This window comes from Sciurus carolinensis, chromosome 18 (genome assembly GCF_902686445.1).
Source record: "Sciurus carolinensis chromosome 18, mSciCar1.2, whole genome shotgun sequence".
NCBI lineage: Eukaryota > Metazoa > Chordata > Mammalia > Rodentia > Sciuridae > Sciurus > Sciurus carolinensis.
The window spans coordinates 7,394,948-7,412,507 of record NC_062230.1 but is presented as its reverse complement, the minus strand read 5'-3'; the positions used below and the strand labels follow the sequence as shown (position 1 = coordinate 7,412,507).

Here is a 17,560-nt window from a genome sequence, read left to right as displayed (position 1 = left end):
TTTCTTTTGGCAAGGGAATCAGGAGTTCAAGGGTGTCTGTGCTTAGGAAAGGGTTGAGAAACAGCTTAACAGCAGGGTGTCTCTGTGGCTGCCAGTCCTTCTCCATTTCTTGTCAAAAGTACCTAGGACAAGGGAATTCATGGAGCAGTTAGGGAGAGATGCGGGTGAAGTGGCACCTGGGAACCACCTAGGACACGGAGTTTCACAGTGGCCGCTTCTGATGTGTGGTGCCTTGGTCTGGAAGCTTGTGGCTTCATACTGGACAGCTGACTATTCCCACTTTCCTGCGGGTCCTGGGAAGCAGTGGCTAACCTGCCCCACCCCCACGCTTGAAGTGGGAAACATTCACCCTCCCAATATGATTTCACTGTCCCCCGACTCGACCCTCGTTTTGGTCTGGGGATAGCAAGAAATGATGGGTTTTGTAGCTGGCGCTTCCCTCACCGCCCCTTGGGAAGGACCTCACAGGCCCAAGGGGACGGGTGAATAATGGAGAACAAAGTCCTAATAAAATAGTCACTTTTATTTCTTAGCAAAACTATTTCCTCCGTGGGGGGTATTTACAACAGTGAGAGGAAAGAAGGGGTAAATTCACAGCGATTTGGAGAGAGCGGAGAGGCTCCAGAGAGGCCCGAAGGGCGAGAGACAGACACATATTTTAACACAATTAATTGGAACTGCTTTTTCCGGTTTCGGACGGGGAGGTCCCTAAAGAGACTAGTTAGGGACCGGGCCCCGCCGAGGGGAGGGAACTCGCACAAACCACCCGCCCACCTGGGCTGGTCCCGGGTAGCCCGTGAGTTTTGGGTGTTCAGGCTTCAGACCCGGGAAGAGGTCCAGCAGGACCCGGCACAGTCCGGAGGCAGAGCGGCCCGCGGGCGGGGGCGGGGCCGGGAGGCGGCCGAGGGGCGGGGCCGGGGCGCATGCAAACACCGAGAGGGCGGAGGAGCGACACGGAGGGGGGAGTGGCGGCGCGCGCGGCGGGGACGCGCGGGGGCGGGGCCGGGGCGGGTCACGGGCGCCGGAGCAGCACGTGCTCGATGTAATTCTCCAGCTCCTCCTGCTCCTGCAGCCGGCGCTCCTCTGCCTCCGCAGCCTCCTGCGCGCGCTGCGCCTGGGCCTCCTGGCCCGGATAGTGGCGCGAAGGCGGCAGGGCGTGGTGATAGTGGCGGCGGCGCGAGGCCGCAGGCGGCTGCAGTGTCCGCGGCCGAATGTAGTTGGGAAAAGGGTGGTAGGGCCCAGGGGGAAACACCTCGTCCTCCTCCCGATCCCAGGGCGGGAGCACTTCGTTCCAGTCCGGCAGCTCGTCTCGAGCGGGGGCGGGGGCAGGAGGCGGGGGCTGCGGGGAGCGGACGTGGGTGGGGGCGGGGGCGGCCCGCGGGGGCGGCACAGGCTCTGGAGGGGCGTTCTTCTTCCGCTTCCGCTTCTCCTCCACCTCCTCGATGATGCTGACCACATCGTCGGCTGGCAGGTGGAGTTTGGTGGACAGCTCAATGAGGCTATCGATCGTTTGCGGGTCCATCTCCTCGTCGTCGTCCTCCTCTTCCCCGCCCTCCTCTGCCCCCTCAGCCTCCTTCCGCCGGTGGCCTGGCGTCTCCTCCTGGGAGCGCTTGTCCTCGGCTCCGGCTTCCCCGTCCTCCTCCTCGGCGAACAGTAGCGCGTTCTGCCGCGCCCTCTCCGCCTCCTCCGCCTCGGCCTCGGCCTCCGCCGCCTCCTCATCCTCTTCCCCCACCCTTTCCTCCCCGCCGCGTCGCTCCTGCTCCGCCTCCTCCTCCTCCCTCTCGTTCTCTCGCTCCTCCTGCGTCTCCTGTCGCCCCCGACCCCCCAGGCCGCGCTGCCGGGCCCCGCCCTGCAGCAAATACTGGAGCAGCAAGTCGGAGGCGAGGTCGGCCAGCCGCTCTTCCTGCGCTGCGGCCTGCCGCGTGGCTTCTGCCTGCCGCCTCCCGGCCTCTACCTGCGCCAGCCCTTGCTGTAGTAGGCGCTCCCCCGCCTCGGAGCCGCCCAGGAGTGAGCTCTCTGGCCGGCGCGCCTTGGGGAAGGGGGCGCCCAGGCCTTGGTACGCCTTGGATAAGGGTGCCAAAGCCTCGCCCAGGTGTGTTTTTGGGGAGGACACTCCTTCCCCGAACTGGTGGGCTTCGGGAAGGGGCCCGCTCTCGGGCATACGCGCCTGGAATTGCGAGGGAGCGGGGGGCGGCAGAGGCGCGCGCTCTGGGACGCGCGCCTGGAACTCTCCCCAGGAAGCGCGCCATACGCGCTCGGGCCCAGGGCTTTCAAGATTGACTCGGGTCAGCGTGTGAGTGCGGGTTTCCGTCTCTGCTGCCGCCGTCTCTTGCTGGCGCTTGGCACTGCTCGGACTGAAATCTCGAAGTTCTTGGAGCAGTGACGCTAGCGCCTCGAGCTCCTCGGAGGGGTCGCCCGCTTCGGGACCGTTCTCCTGCGTCTGAGGGCGAGGCGGGGCCGCGGGTGCCTGGGTCTCTGGGGCCGGTAGGCTGTGGGTCTGGCTGCGCACGGTCTCGGTGAGCAGAGCTTCTGCTGTGTCTTCCGCTGGCCCCTGCTGGGAGCCACCCGACGCTGGGGGCGAAGCCGGGCGGTCGAGTGCCTGCAGCAGCACCGCGGCCAGCGCCCGGGGATCCACGCCCTGGAAAAGCTCTCCCTCGTCCTGCGGCTCAGAATTTCGAGCGGCTCGGACCTCTGGGGTGCTGTCATCCTTTTGCCCGGGCATTGCGACCCCAGCTACTGGCTCTTTATGCTCAGAGCTGAGGGGAGGAGGTTGCGCCTCAGGGCGCCCCGGGGGCGCTGCTCCTAACCCCTTGATCAGTAGAAGGAAGCAGAAGAGGGCGGAAGCCGGCAACCTGAGGGATTTCATGACCAAGGGGCTGCCGGAGACTGAAAAATAGAAGGAACCAAATAAAGAGGGGATTTCTGTAAGAATTCCCTGCTCTCTAATTCTACGATCCCTTCCCCCACCTTCAAGCAGGAAATCCGGGGCTTCCCTCATTCCCCTAACCTTACCCAGAAGAGGGACGTTTAGAAGCAAAGGAGGAAGATGTGCCGATCTCTGAAGTCGTGTAAATGGGAAAAGATCGCCTGCAACCCTCTCACCCAGTGCTCTTCGCCCCCTCCCTGAGCCATCTCACTGCCAGCGCCCACGTACTAAGCAGTAAGGATAAGGGGGGAAAAATCTCTGCTCCCTCCCCACAGGACTCCCCGGATGGTGCGTGGGCGACTTCAGCAGCAAGAGAAAAGCTGCGACTCCCCTATTTACCAGGGACCCTTACCAGGGGCTCCCCGCTGTGTTTTTAACACCCCCATCCGGGAGGAGAGAGAACCCTCCCTCACACCCACGGCTGCTCAGGGTTTGGGGGACGGACAGCGGAGTATTTACCAGCCGGTGTCACGATGCGGGAGGTGGAGAGGAGGGTCGGGGCAGGGTAGGGACAAGGGAAGATCGGGACCCGTCCGCCTTGGCTTCGAGCGGTGGCTGGGCTAAGAGCGACGGTCGAGGTCTGGCGTCCAGTGGGCTGGGCTCAGCAGGGTCGGCACAGCTCCCGGCTGCTCGCTCGCTAGGGCTTCAGCACGCTGGACAGCGCCCGCGCCTTCGCCGCCTTATAAAGGGGAGCGCGCGGGATCACGTGGGTGCGCCCCGCCCCATTGACGTCAATGTTCATTCATGGGGAAGCGGGCGGGCGCCCGGTGGAGGGAGGACGCCCAGCGATTGGAGTGTGCGCTCCTCTCCGGGCCTGCGCCTGCGCACTGAGGACCTCAGCTGGAGGGGCGTGCGCTAGCCAAGCTCCGGGAAATGAATGAATGAATGAATGAATGAATGCTGAGACGGGCGGGGCAGGGGGCTATGAATGAATGAAGGAGGAACGAGGAGAAAAGGATGAATGAATGAATGGGAGAGTGAATGGAAGGGTGGATGCAGAGGAGCTGGAAGGCGGGAGGGTGGATTACAAAACAACTTGCAGCTGCTGAGCTCGCGTTGCTGAACTGAATAGGAAGGGGGCACCCCCAGCGTCTGACTGGGCACCAGTAGGAGATTAATACTGGGGAGGGGGATGATAAGAATTTGAAAGCTGGGAAGGGGGCTGGGCTCCCTACCCCTCGACCTCACGGTCCTTGGGGAACACGCCCAAGGACGGCGTGAACCTGAGAGGAGGGGCGGATCTGCTCGCCTGCGGGCGCTGTCCGCGGATCTGCGTTGCGGGGTGCTGGCTCAGGTCCCCGCAGATGGGTGGATCTTGCGGTTTTGGTACACATTGGAAAGGGTCCGAGTCGGAAAAGAAAAGGGAAGACTAAGGATGTGTGCCTCTGGGTCGTGTCTGTTCACGACCGACTCGTGTCTGGAGAAAAAGGTGTGCCTTGTCCTTCTGTCCGGCTGACTGCCTTGCATGTCAAGGCCCCCGCTGTGCCTCTTAGTCCACTTCCCACCCTCCTCCAGCTTCTTTCCCTCCCTCTGCTCCCCCTACCCAAGGACGTTTGGAGGGCGAGACCAGACCAGGTGGGGAGGGGGTTGCGCAGGTAGGGGGGTGACTCAACTCCAGTTCTCTCCACCACTTAAAGGGAAGGTTTGAACCCAATGGGAGGGGGACTGCAACGTCAGCGATAGACCCTCTCTGCCACCAGACCCTTGGACCGTATCTCCTGCCAGAGGGGTTGGGGCTGGGGGCTTGGACAGTTAGAGGTTCCGGGAGTGGGGGGCGATGACGCACAGATTGCGCAGAGAGAATCCATCAGCGAGCTGGGTCCGGTGAAGGGAGACCAGGCGTGGGCGGGGGTGGGGGGAGGACGGAAATGGGGAGGGGGTAGGAGAGAGGGAAAGGTGGCCAGGGGAGCAGCCACTGCAGGAATGAAGGGGAGGGAGGGAGGGAGGCTGGAGGGGGCTGCGGTGCAGGCGGAGAGCAGTGCGGGGGCGTGGGCAGGGAAAGGGGGGAGTCACAATGACACACACCAAACACACAAGAACTGCGGACACAGGGGTGTTTGTGGGCACACGCAAGGCACCGGTACCCTGAGAATCTGGAAACCAGGACCGGGGCTCTCTGCAGGGGCTCAGAGCCTCTTTCCGAGCCAGTCCTAGCCCCCTCCTCATCCGTTCCTAGTACTGACCCTTATTCCAAGTCCCCCCCGCACACTCGCACACTCACACACTTGCACACTCACGTGCTTTCCCTCTACAGCCAGAAGAGGCTTCTCGCTTCCATCAATGGCTCGACTTTCCCAGAAGAAAGCCCATCAGCTCTGCGGGGAAAGAGGTGGGGAGGAGTGGAGAGAGGAAAGGGAAGAGATGGGGGCAGGGAAAGGGGAAGGAAGGAAGGAACCTGGAGCAGGTGGGAAAAGCAGGCTAAAGGAGAAGGAAAAAGGAGAAAACTATTGAGAACCAAGGTGACTGGAGAATTCAAAGGAAAAGAGACCCTCCTGGCAGTGCTTCACACCCTACCCCCACTACTCTCCAGGGCCTCCCCTGCCCCTCGGGCTCCCCCTCATACCCCTCACCGTCTTCTCAGACTGGCATTACAGGAGCAGTGGTGTGGGGAGGGGGTCACATTACCTTGAATGAATCAGAGAGATGTCTCAGACATGTGGGGGAGGGAGCCAAGGGGTCTGAGTGATGGGAAAAAGGATTCAAACTCAGGAAGAGGGGAGACAGGCACCTAGACACATTCTATATACTCCTGGGTTTGTGCGTTTGCACAGACGTGTGTGTGTGTGTGTGTGCACGCACATGTGTGTCAGGGCCCCCACTGTGCCTCTTCTCAGATCACTGCCCACCCTCCTCCAGTTCTTTCTGTACATATGTACAAAAATTAAGAAGCCCCGTCGTGGGGAAGAAAAAGAAAGGGCATGAGGGGAACAAATTGTGTATTTCATCAGATTGAGAGTGGATGGTCCTGGTAGTTTTCCAATTTAAATAGGGGATCTTCTCTTCCAACCTGGGCGACTGTTTCTGCCTGTTTCCAGGGGTCGGTGTGCGATCTGATCTCCTTGGAATGTCTGTACACCTGTGCAACTTGGAGTCTTTGCACCCAGTTCTGGGCACCTGTTGGTGTCTGAAAAGTGTGCCTGGCTTGGTGGTGCCCAAGAACGTGTATGTATGTATGTGTATCTTTGTGCATTTATCTGGGTTCTTCCATGCCTATTGGTATATGTTGTTGATTGCATGGACTTCCAAGTACCTTCATCTTTCTTGCCCCTCCCCCTATTCATTTTTCGACCTCTATGCAATAAAGCTTCAGAAAAGTTATTTATCTGGAGCCCCCAAGTTGTGGGTCCTTGCCCCTGGTTTTCAGAGCATTCCCCATTCCTCCATTTTGCCCAACCCCCACCCCTCCATGCCTCCACTTGCTCCCAGGGAACCTTCTCAGACATCTATATCTCAGAGCCTCAGCTGTCATGGGGAAAGGTGTGGAGGAGGCAATGTGGAAACGTGGGGCACCAAAGTCGATAGACTTGGTGAATCCATAATCTGACTCTTGAATGTGCTCTCTGGACAGTGGGTCTCCCTCTCTCCTCCAGGTTTCCTACCTGCGTCAGCTCATTCACATACATCTGCACCTTCAGGGGATGAGCTGTGCCCTTCATAACCTACTGCCTCTAGGGACTTCTGGAAGAGATCTGAATTGGGGATAGGTTCTGGGATCAGGGAGAGGAGGAAGATGGTAGGAAAGAAAGAAATGAAGAGAAAGCTAGAAATGGCAGAGCTGAGATGGGGACCTGGAGGGGTTGCCTGGTGTTTGCTCTGAGTTGTTTGTATGAATCCATCTCTCTTTATCTTTGTTTCTGATTCTCCCATACTCTCCAGGAGGGTAGAAGGAGAAGATGGGGTTCATCAAAGTAGTGATCCAAAGCTGTAGGTTTGGAAAACCAGGGGCGAGGGGCAGAACATGGAGTCTTTTCCCTGAAAAAGCCGGGAGAGAAAGAAAGGGCAGGGGCTCAGGGCCCCCGCAGTTCATCGTCCCCTTCTTCCCCTCCCCCTCCCCCACCGGTGACTCACCTCTGCAGCCTTTCATTGCGTCAGCCATATGGGGGGACAGGCAGGGAGGGGGCACTTAGGAGAGGGCAGGGGTCTCCACTTTGAACTGAAAGAAGGTGCTGAAGACCCCCTGAAAATGGCTCCATTTAGAATACATACATTATTGCCCTACTCCCTAGCCACTCCAGGGGTGGGAAGTCCTGGGAAGGGGCAGGGGAGAGGGCTGGGGGCCACTGGAGGGTCTGGAATGATGAGCAATGGGAAGGGGATGCTTACTCTCATTTTTAATCCCAGGGTCCCATTCCCTCAGACCCCCACCCACTCCTGAGTGGGGGAGGGGAGACCCTGCAAACCGGGGGAGGGCAAAGCCGCAGAGATGAGTCACCAAGGAAAGGAAAAAGAGAGAGAGACAGAGATGGGAGAGACACAGAGAGACAACTCCTGGAGAGAATGAGAAAGGGACACACACGCACACACACACACACACACACACACACAAACACCACAAAGGTGATATCCACAAAGTAACAAGAAATTTGTGCACATCCATAAACCTGATCTAGCCCCTTCCAAAATCCACCTGTCACACACACAACAGTGTCATACAGAGTTACACTAAGATTCTGAGACACACCCACTTAACAAACACAATGTCACACCTAGCCCAGCACAGTCACTCAGACTTATGCTGAAGGTTTGTCCAGGGCAATTGAGAGCCCTCATTTCTTTTACAGAGTGGCAGGAGCGGGGTCAGAACCCTCAAGAAATGCGACTTCAAAAATCAAAGACGCATTTTCAGGGACACACGGTCTGCACCGTACACACGCGACAATATACACAAGTCGCCTGCCTCCCCGTCTACACGTACATAGTAACATATCAAGCATTATCTATATCAAAAAGCCACCCGGGGTACCTGTTTCTGGGGTACAACAGGTATGTTGCCCCGAATGCATCCACCCAGACACCCCCTGACTTGTATACATAGGTACAGAAACGCAGACACACAAAGACGCCCATGGACACACTCACACGGACGGAAACCACCTTGCGATGCCTCGCCCGCGTCCGCACTCGTCCTGGCGCCCCCGTGTGTCACTTTTCGGGATCGCAGTCTCCGCCGCTCTGGAGCTCCGCTCCCGGGGGAGTGGGGGCGGTACCCAGGCTCCTTCCACCTCCTCCCCCCACCACGCGTTGCCCACCCAGAAATCTGGAAAGCCAGTCGAGAGCTGGGAGTTAGGCGCCTGGATTTTGGTGTTGAGAGAGGCTTGTTCCTGGATGCCAGGGTGAACTTGGGAGACGATCCCACAGAATTTGGATAGCAGGCGACTTCCAGGTCCAAGGGAAAGCCAAGCCTGGGCTTAGTCCGGGCGCCGCGTTGCTTCCCGCCTGGGTTCTCAGCAGCCGCTTCTTTCCTCCGGTTGGTGGAGGTGGGGGCACACAATGGCCAGCAGCCCTCCCCAGCTCCCCCCCCCCCTCAGGAAGTCATTAGCCCCATTGCCACGGGGCTTAGAGATCCTCTCTAATACAGGCTGCTGGGGAAGGGGGGAAGATAATATGTCTCATCCCTCCCCACTAAGAAGAAGGGAAGCACACACAAGGGTGGGCAAAAGGTCCATTTTATTGTCATACAGCCATGGTGGAAATGGCAAGGGAGGTGGCAACATGATCAGGCACAGGAGGCAGCCAAGGCAGAGCAGCTAGCCACAAAGCTGGAACTGTGAATAGTCAAACAGTCGCTGTTCCCTTGGCCCACCTTTTCCCACCCACTGGCGCCCTCCTCTGCCCACGTCTTGAATTCCATCCCCAGCAAACCCTGAGCTGGATCGACACTTCCCTAGCAACTGTCCACTGTCCAACAAGAAGTCCAAAGCTAACACCAACACACACAACAATGTTCTGGCATGCTCTGGTCTTGTCACACCTGGGTTCTAGGCCCTGCTGGGCTCCCAGCTACTGAGAGGGACTTCAAAGAAGTCACTGGGATCTTTCTGAGTCTGTTTTCTCCTTCTGACTTTGGCTCAGAATCCAGTTAGGAGACGGCACTGTACAAAGGCAGTGGTTACTACAGCATTTAAATAGAAGACTCTCAAATTCCAAAAAACTTACACGATCCAGAGGAACAGTGTGCAGAAGTACAGGGAGGTGAGAGTTCCAGACCTCCTAGAAAGCAGACTGGTTGTAACCAGGAGACAGTCCCTATGCCAGGCTGAGGGACAGCCCCTATGCCAGGTTTCATTGCACCAGTTTCCAGCTGGAACCCCTGGTTAGTTAGGGGCCTTAGGAAAGGACCCTCGAGAAATAATATCATGCCAATTTGGAGCAAAACCCAGCCAGGGTGACAAGTTCAGGAAAGTGCATCATCATGAGTAAACAGGATCCCAAATGGGGGATAATTATAAATATATTTTATTTACAACATCTGTCTCTGGCAATGGGGAAAGGAACAGAGAAAGGGGGGAGGGGTAGAAAAACTGGTACTTAGGAGCTAAGTGTCAGGACCGTCCAGGAGGGAAGAAAATGGGGGTGACAGAAGCAGGCAGAGGACACTGATCTAGAGGCAGAGAAGACTGAGGGGTCAGTGAGAAGGGGCACCTGGGTCAGTTCTGAAGCTTCAGAAGGGGCAAGAGGAAGAGAGATAATATGGATTGGTTGACTGTGTTCCCCCTGGAACCTGGGCATCACACACATTTCTGTGGATTCCATCTGAAGGGGACAGAAGAGAGAAGTCTGGAATGACAGGAAGATGGACAGGGCTTTGAAGCGATCACTTCTTGGAAGAGAAGAGTGGGTAATATGGCGAAGGGGCTCCCCCATCCTCAGAGGCTTAGGTCCAGAGTGGGAAAGGGCATGGGGGTGCTGGAGGATGGCAGAGTTGAGAATAGGGAAGGAAGGACCTATGTACACTAAAGGTAGGGGCCCCAGCCATCTTCTGAGGGGGGCCGAGCTTGGCAATGGTAGGCACGGGGCTGGCTGGGGATTTGAGGAAGGACTAAGTGCTTCTTTGCTCCACTATAGGGAGAGAGGCCTCAGATGTGGGCCTCCCGCAGGTACGGTTCAGTATAACCCTTGACCAGCTCAAGCCCTAGGCCGGTCTGGCAGAAATCAGCCAGCTGTGATCACAGCTGGGGCTCTAGGAAGAGTTGGCACATGACTTGAGGACGGCGAGACGTGGGATCTGGCGCTGCAGGTGCCAGAGCAGCTGGCTCTGCACCTGCCCAATGTCGCTGCTGAAGCAGTCGATGTTGTGGGAGCTCCACGCGCGGTCGCCGCCTTGCGGGATAGGGAAGGGGTTGGTGCACAGCGTGAGCAAGCGCCACTCCAGGCCTTTGGCTGCCAGTAGGTGCAGGACTGGAGGTCCTGGACGAGGATCCCTCCCGGAAGCACGTCGCGCTGCACGGAGGACCACAGCAGAAGACGTGCCACTTCGCTGCCTGACTTGGACACGGCCTCCGGGAGCAGTGGCGAGAAGTTGCCAGAGGTCTGCAGAGCAGCCAGCGGCGCGCCCAGCCCTGCCAGCAGCGCCAACGCGTTGAACCGAACCAAAAAGATGCCCTGCGCGGGGCACGAGTGAGCGCGTGGCGGACGCAGGGCGGGCGGGGGGTCGCTGGAGAGTCAGGCTCCTCCGCATCTTCACTCCACACTCAAACCCACCGACTTCCAGCGGGGCCCTTCGGGAGGTCGGAATTGAAAGCACCAGGCAGAGTGAGGTTCGTTAAAGCCTGGGTCCCGGCAGACAGTAGGGATGAGCCAGAGGTAATGGCTCTGAATACCTGGATCCCCAACGAGAGGCGGGATCAATATGGAGCAGCCCTGAGACCTGGGCTGTGGGTCTTTGGATATCCGAGGGGGTGAAACCGAGGGAAGAGAATCAATAAGTAAAGTGGGAGAGGCCGAGAGAGAGGGAAAGGGCTCCAACTGGGATGTTTGGGTCCCTAAAGACTGTCAGGATCAATGTAGGGGAGGCAGGGTCACGGAAGTCGGGAAGTAAGGACTAACGGCTTGGGGCTGGGAGTAGGGGGCTGACTTCCTCTGGGTAAGGACTGGGACAAGGCTAACAGCCGCTCCACTCAGTAAAACCCAGAACAAAAGAAAACCGGTGGTGGGCTGGGCCTGGAGACGCACGCCCAGGTGCCCCAGGGAAGGCCCGGCCGTCGCGCTCCCCGGTCCTTCTCACCTGCTTGATGATTACTCGGTACTCGGTCAGCTCCCGGGGGGCCTAGTCGGTAAGTCGTGTCACCCCGACCCCCGGATGCTGTCCTTTGACCAGCTACGCGCAGAAGCGCTGCAGGAGCAGGGACACACCCTCGCCGCGCTCCCAGGGCGCCAAGCGCAGCCCCTCCACTAGCAGGGTTTTCCGGGTATCGATCATGTTCAAAGACTCCAGTGCGATCGGCGGACCCAGGCCGAGAGGATGTCCCCTCTTCCCTCTGCCCCTGCCAGGCCTCTCGCTCCAGGGCTCGCACACAGTTCTCCTTCGGCCTCGCCCAAGTGCCTAGGCAGCCCAGACGCGGGCAGCCCAGGGACCTCTCCTCAGCATTTAGGCAGAACAATCGGGGGCTGTTCCACCGCTTGCCAAGCTTTAGCACAGCTTGCACAATGTCCCTGACTGCTAGCCACGCCCTCTTTTCTTGGCTCCACCCCCAGGAGCTTGTCACGCCCCTTAGCGCGAACCCTGCTTGCTCTTAGCCCCGCCCATAGCCCCAGCTCAGTTCATCCTGCGCTCCGCTTCCAGGCAGATCTAGACTTCCATCTATTCAAAGGTCCTGGTCCCAGTCTAGTGCTTTCACCTGTAGGCTACTTCCTCTTGTTTGTTCCCCTTTTTTTGTGTTCCTGTCCCCAGAAAGTCTCAAAGGGATCCTCAAACTCCGAAGCTATCACTGATCCCTTTGGTTCCTTAGTTTATCCACACCTCACCCTACTGACCACACCCCACTGACCTAGCCCCTAGATCCGCATGTCCTGTACCTTGGTCCCAAAACAGGCTATATTTTCTCAGTAAACGGACGAGGGACGGGGAAAAGCTGGCCTAGGATCCAAACCCCCAAACCTGACTTCACCCCTTTTCGCCTAGGCTCCGCCCCCTCCCTCTCACCACGCCTCCATCTCGCCTGGCTAGCACCACTGGGCAAGACGGATCCTGGGATCCTGGGGCCAGCTGTGTGGACTGGACCCGGGAGGTAGTTCAGGCTCCGTAGATGCCCCCGAGAGGGCCAGCACCTCCTCAAACTCCCCTTCTGTAGCCACCACTTAGTTCAACCGATCAGTCTCTGCCTCAGGTCCTAATCTGATTCTGGGCTTGGCTCCCAAGACTTGGCCTGGGTTTCAGGCCCTGGATCAGCCCTTGGAGGCTTGGTCTCAGCCTCAAGCCCTGATCTGGATCTGGAGTTGGCCTGGGTCTCCTGTGGCTGGACTTTGAAGCTCATCTTCACATCTGGAGCTTCTTTTCTGGTTTAGGGACCTCTAAGGCGGCTGCGGCACAGCTGGCTTCCTGCTTCATTACCCTGCAGAAGAAAATCCAGTACAGGATCAGAGGCCCCTGTTTCCATATCTGATTCCCTACAAAACAGTCCCAATAACCCCTTCCTACACACATACTCTCTTTTCTGTTCCCCATACTGACCCTGGTCATGGAGGGCTTTCAAATCCTTTCCTCCTCCCACCAGCTCCCAGATATCCCAGTTATACCTGCTCCACTCCTACCAGATATCCTCCACAGTCATAAACTCAGGAGCCCCTAGCGAGTTCCCCAGAGACTAGCCCCAGATCCCCTCCATATCCAGTCAGCTCCTAGAGAGACCTGGACAAAAGAGAAGAGGCTCTTGGAGGAGCAAAAAATTGGAGGGCCCACCTCCTCTTCAAGACCTCTGCAAAGACAACAGGAAAAATTCCTACCTGTGAGAGGATTCCCCAGGGAAGAGCAGAAGATTTAACATCCCTTTCCTCGCACTGCCATCGTGTCACCTGGGCAAAAGGAGGAGGATGTAGACCCCAGAGCTCCTCCATATTACTGCTCCAATCTACCACCCCAACCCCCTGACATACACACGCAAACACAAGCAACAGGAGTGTGCAGATGGACAGCCGCGTTAGAATAAGTCATGCCTTTTCTCCTGGGCCAGTCAAACCCCCTTTACCTTCTCTTGTTTGAAATTATTCTGCCTCCCCATAGTGTGACTTTGGCTGCGCTCCAGGGCTCAGTGGTGATTTTGAAATAGGCCCTGTAGGTCCAGCAAACCAAACGTCCACCATGATCACACATGCCCCTCTGCCCAGTCACTTCCCCTCCAAGGACAGAAAGGCAGAGGCCCTCCCCTTCTGTCTCTGCTCTTTTTAAAATCTCTTGCACCATTTCCTACTCAGGAATTTGTTTGCCTTTGCCATTCCTCAAAGTCCTTCTTTTGGGGTTGGATCAACGCCCCATGGATCCAACACTCTCTTCTATTTTCCCTTCCTGGAGACAGAGCCAAAGAGAAAGCACCCCTACCCAAGTCTGGATGACTCCTAATTCCAGACCTGTCTCCTCCAAATCAACCAATCCAATCCTCCCTCCTCTCACTTTCAGCCAATTATAACACTCTCTCATATAACCTAAATTAAAGCTCCATTAACCAACCTACCAGCGGACACAGACCAGCTACTCTGTTGGGGATAATAATGGCTTGGCCAGATTTTTAAAAACAAAGCATAGCCAAGGGTAGTGGCTCATGTTGCCTGTAACCCCAGCAAACTGGGAGGCTGAGGCAGAAGGATGGCAAGTTCAAGGCCGTCTTCAGCAATTTGGCAAGATCCTCTGCAACTTAGGGAGGCTCTTTCTCAAAATAAAAATTAGAAAGGACTGGGGATGTAGCTCAGTGGTAAAGGGCCCCTTGGTTCAATCTTTAATACTAAAACAAACAGACAAACAAAAAGTGACCCATGTTTGGGGAACTAAGGGGTATTTGGGGGGTGGTTTTAGGTTTCTATGCCCTAAATACAGCTGATGCAAACATTTGCTGTTCACACAGAGCTTCAAAAGGAGCGCTCTGTGTCCCTTTTTCTTTTCCAGTTCTTTCTAATCTGATTTCAGTGCTTAAGGCTCTCCCTAGCATCAGGCCAGCATCATCAGAGGGAGGGGGATCCAGGTTCAGAGGTGTTAGAGTGTCTGAAGGGCCATTAGTGACCAGGAGGTTACACCCTTTCCTTTCCTTAGTAAGGAAACCAAGGCTTGCCCAAGGTGCCTTGGCTTGGGCAGAACCAGACTAAAAGTTACATTTTCTAGACTCCTAGGCCAGCAGAGGAGACCTCTTTTTGGTGTATCTGGGTCGTGAAAGCTAGCCAGAAGCATGGGGAGAGGAAATACTGGGAGTCAGAGGTCCCAGGTGGTCTAAACTGACCTAGAACCAGAGATGGGATTGCGGGGCAGGGGGTGGGGGGGACGCTCACTCCCCTACCCATTGCCAGCAATCTCTATACCAACACACAGAACTACATACCTGGGACCAATCTAAGCCCCAGACTCTGGGGACCTGGGTCCTGGAGATGTGCAGGTTAACTCTTGGATTCCATTTGCATCTTCAGACAACCTGAGCTAGCCATTCTTGGGTCCTGGGGAAGTACAAGCTGCTGGTTCAGTGGTGACTCCAGGAATACTCCACTGTCCACAATGGGGCAAAGTTTGAGCAACCTGTACCTGAAACCCATCAAGACATTGCCTAATTCAAGACATTAGCCTCCATTCCCTCCCTTGATTTCAGGATGGAGAGACTCAAGAGGGGGAAGAGCCCCCTGTAAATGACTGTTCTACATCTCAGATTGGGCTGTGTGGGATGGGGGTGAGGGAGCGAGAAGTGAGCGGGGGAGTTCCTGGAGTCACAGGAAAGAAGGAAGAACTTTCCGGGACATCCCTCATCTTTCCAGGCCCTCCCTCTACCCTTGTTCCCTTGTGGGGGACATAAACAAAGGTTCCAAGGTCCCTAAACCCTAGGGGAGGTGAATACTGAGAGCAAGGTAGGTCAGAGTTTCCAGAAGCCAAACTGTGTGCTAAACTCATAAATCTTTTTTTTTTTTTTTAATACCAGGAATCGAACCCAGGAGCACTTAACCACTGAGCCACATCCTCAACCTTTTTAAAAATATTTTATGTTGAGACAGGGTCTCCCTGAGTTGACAAGGCTGGCTTTGAACTTGCAACCCTCCTGCCTCAGCCTCCTCAGTCATTGGGATTATAAGTGTGCACAGCCCCTGCTGGCTGGTCCCATAAATCTTGCTCCCTACTCTTCCCAACCCCCAGCACAACACCCTCTAACCTGGCACTTTGGAACTAACTTCCTTAAGGTGTCCAGGCAGAGGTAGAGGCAGAGGCAAGCCCATGCCTCCAGGGCACTGTGGGAAATGTAGTTCAGGGCAGTCCTGGGCCAAGCTCCAGGTAGGGAGGCATCCTTCCTCATCCCCACATCCTTGGGGGCATTCTTTTAATCTCATAAATGTAAATGATCGCTCCAGGGCAGTGGATGATGGAGTCAGCGCTGGGCATGCTGGAAGCCCCCCTCCACCCCACTTCCACCAGCACCCCACACACCTGAAATATTGGTGCCCTTGAGGCTGATGGCTTCTCAGAACTGGGGGAGGAAGGTGACAGAGGGAAGGGAGGAAAGATGTGCAAGGCGGAGACAAAGAAGGAGTCCACACAAAGAGCCTGAAGATGGGAGCCAAAGGGACGGGAAGGAGACAGAAAGGAGACAAAGGCAGACTCGAGAGATGCAGGGCTGGAGGGGACCAGAGAGGGAGCTGGAGGAGGCACCCCCTGGGAATCAGTCGTGACACCTCCTGACTCCCGGTCAGGGGGAAAAAAATTCTTAGCAGGGCACCTCCTTCCCAGGGGGACCATAAATAGAAATCGTGACACACCCACTTCTTCCCGGGGTGTCCGTGAGGGAGGGCATGAGTCAGGGGAGGATAAAGTCAGAGGAGGTTGGAAGAGAACACACTGAAAACGGAGAGGGGGGACAGGATGAAGCGGGGCGGGCTGAGGAGCCCCGGGGGCAGAGGCAGGGGACCGGGAAGAGGGCCCAGCGAGGCGGAGCGGGGGTCTGTCCCGGAGGGCCGCCATCGGGGCGGAGGGGGCTGTCGGGGAGAGTCTGCTCGGGTGAGGGTGCGCCCTCCTCCCCTTTCCCGGCGTGAGAACTCCAGGCGGAGCAGGCGGGAGCGGGATTCCCAGGGCGGCTGTCTACTTGGCAGGGGTCCCCCTGGCATCGGACCCTAAGGACAGGTGGGAGCGAGATGGCGGTGGAGGACAGCGCCTTGGACACCCGAGGCGAAGTCTTCCTCTAGTTTTCTAGGTCACCGGACGCGGGGGTTGGGCCGTAGGGGGCGCGGTCGCTTTGTCCACTGGAGGGCGGTGGCCTTCTGCTGGCCCTATTCAGCGGTCCCGGAGCACGCCAGCCCCCTGCCCCGGCGCAGCGGCGCCCCTACCTGCGGGAGCCCGAGACGCGGGGCTGCGAAGCGCAGGTGACCCGCGGTGCGGAGTCGGGGCCCCTGGGAACCCCGAGAGCCGAGAGAGGAGGATGCGCCGGTACTGGGCCGCGCCATCGGGTCCCGACTCGGACTTCGAATGCAGACGTGGGGTCTGAGGCGCCGCTCAGCGCCTGACAGCGGGTCGGGGTTCGCGTGGCGCGCGCGTCTCCCGGGGCGACGCTCAGCTGCGCCCGCGGCCCCGGCGGCAGCTCCGAGGGGCGGAGATCCCAGCGACGCGGGGGAAACCTGGGACGGATCTGGAGCGGACTCCAGTCCGGCCGGGGACTGGCGGGGCAGAGAAACCAGGGCAGCGTGGCCGCGGCAGCCGGCGCTGAGGGGTGGCTGGGAAGAGTGTCCCGCAGATCCCGCCTCCTGTCCCGCCTGGGGAGCCGGGCAGGGAGCGTGGGGGTGTCTTGGGTTTTGGAGGAGAGTTGGTTTCTGGCTTAGTGATCACCCCGCCCCACAGCATCTCTATTGTGGGTCCAGGAGTCCCCAACAGCCCCGAAGTCGCGCTCCACCAGGGGCCACCCTCTACAGAATCCTCCGAGTCCTCTCTCCAACACCAACAGCTAGTAAGTAAGAAAGGCCGCAGAGGGATTCGGAAGACGCTGAAAAGACCGGAAACAAGGGACCCGAAGAGGCAGAAGTGGAGAGACTGATCCCAGCTGAGCAGGGCCTACTTCTGGATCCTCCCAGCACTGCGAGGATGCGGGTAGAGAGCAGCCCTGTCCCCCTGGGTGCACAGGGCCCTGGTCCACCTCTCTCCCTGGCTCAGGCCGCAGGCCCCCTCGGGGCAGTACCAGAAGACTTCCAGGCACAGCACGTGCACTAGCCCAAGTGGCACACACCCCTGCTACCCTGTGTGTGTGAAAAGAAGGGCAGGAGGGAAAACGAAGCATGGACCTGTGTGTCCACGAGCTAGTGCAACCTGGGTAACCTAGGGACCCCAGCTCTTAACAGTTGAGGGGCTCCCTAGGTTACCTACAAAGTGAGATCAGCATACCTGTAGGTCCACCCTAGATGGAGCCAGGACAATGGTGGGCAAGACCCTCATAAGTGTGAAGTGGTCAGGGGACGTGGGGGATGTTGCTG

At 57.7% G+C, this 17,560-nt stretch overlaps 2 protein-coding genes across 2 annotated transcripts; both read right to left on the bottom strand.

Moving 5' to 3' along the window:
* Positions 1-483: 483 nt before the first annotated feature.
* On the bottom strand, positions 484-5,235 carry Vgf (VGF nerve growth factor inducible). The gene is made up of 3 exons (XM_047534216.1): positions 5,164-5,235; positions 3,386-3,605; positions 484-2,886 (listed from the first exon to the last, which is right to left on the bottom strand). The coding sequence occupies exon 3, from the start codon at positions 2,864-2,866 to the stop codon at positions 1,013-1,015; it is 1,854 nt and encodes a 617-aa protein (XP_047390172.1). The 5' UTR covers positions 2,867-2,886; positions 3,386-3,605; positions 5,164-5,235; the 3' UTR covers positions 484-1,012.
* Positions 5,236-8,584: 3,349 nt separating this feature from the next.
* On the bottom strand, positions 8,585-16,662 carry Nat16 (N-acetyltransferase 16 (putative)). Its single transcript, XM_053743327.1, is given in 9 exon segments — positions 8,585-10,130; positions 10,133-10,324; positions 10,327-10,528; positions 11,151-11,468; positions 12,176-12,276; positions 12,344-12,477; positions 12,869-12,937; positions 14,449-14,560; positions 16,427-16,662. Coding segments are annotated over 7 exon segments (1,116 nt in total). The 5' UTR covers positions 12,910-12,937; positions 14,449-14,560; positions 16,427-16,662; the 3' UTR covers positions 8,585-10,002.
* Between the last annotated feature and the right edge of the window lie 898 nt (positions 16,663-17,560).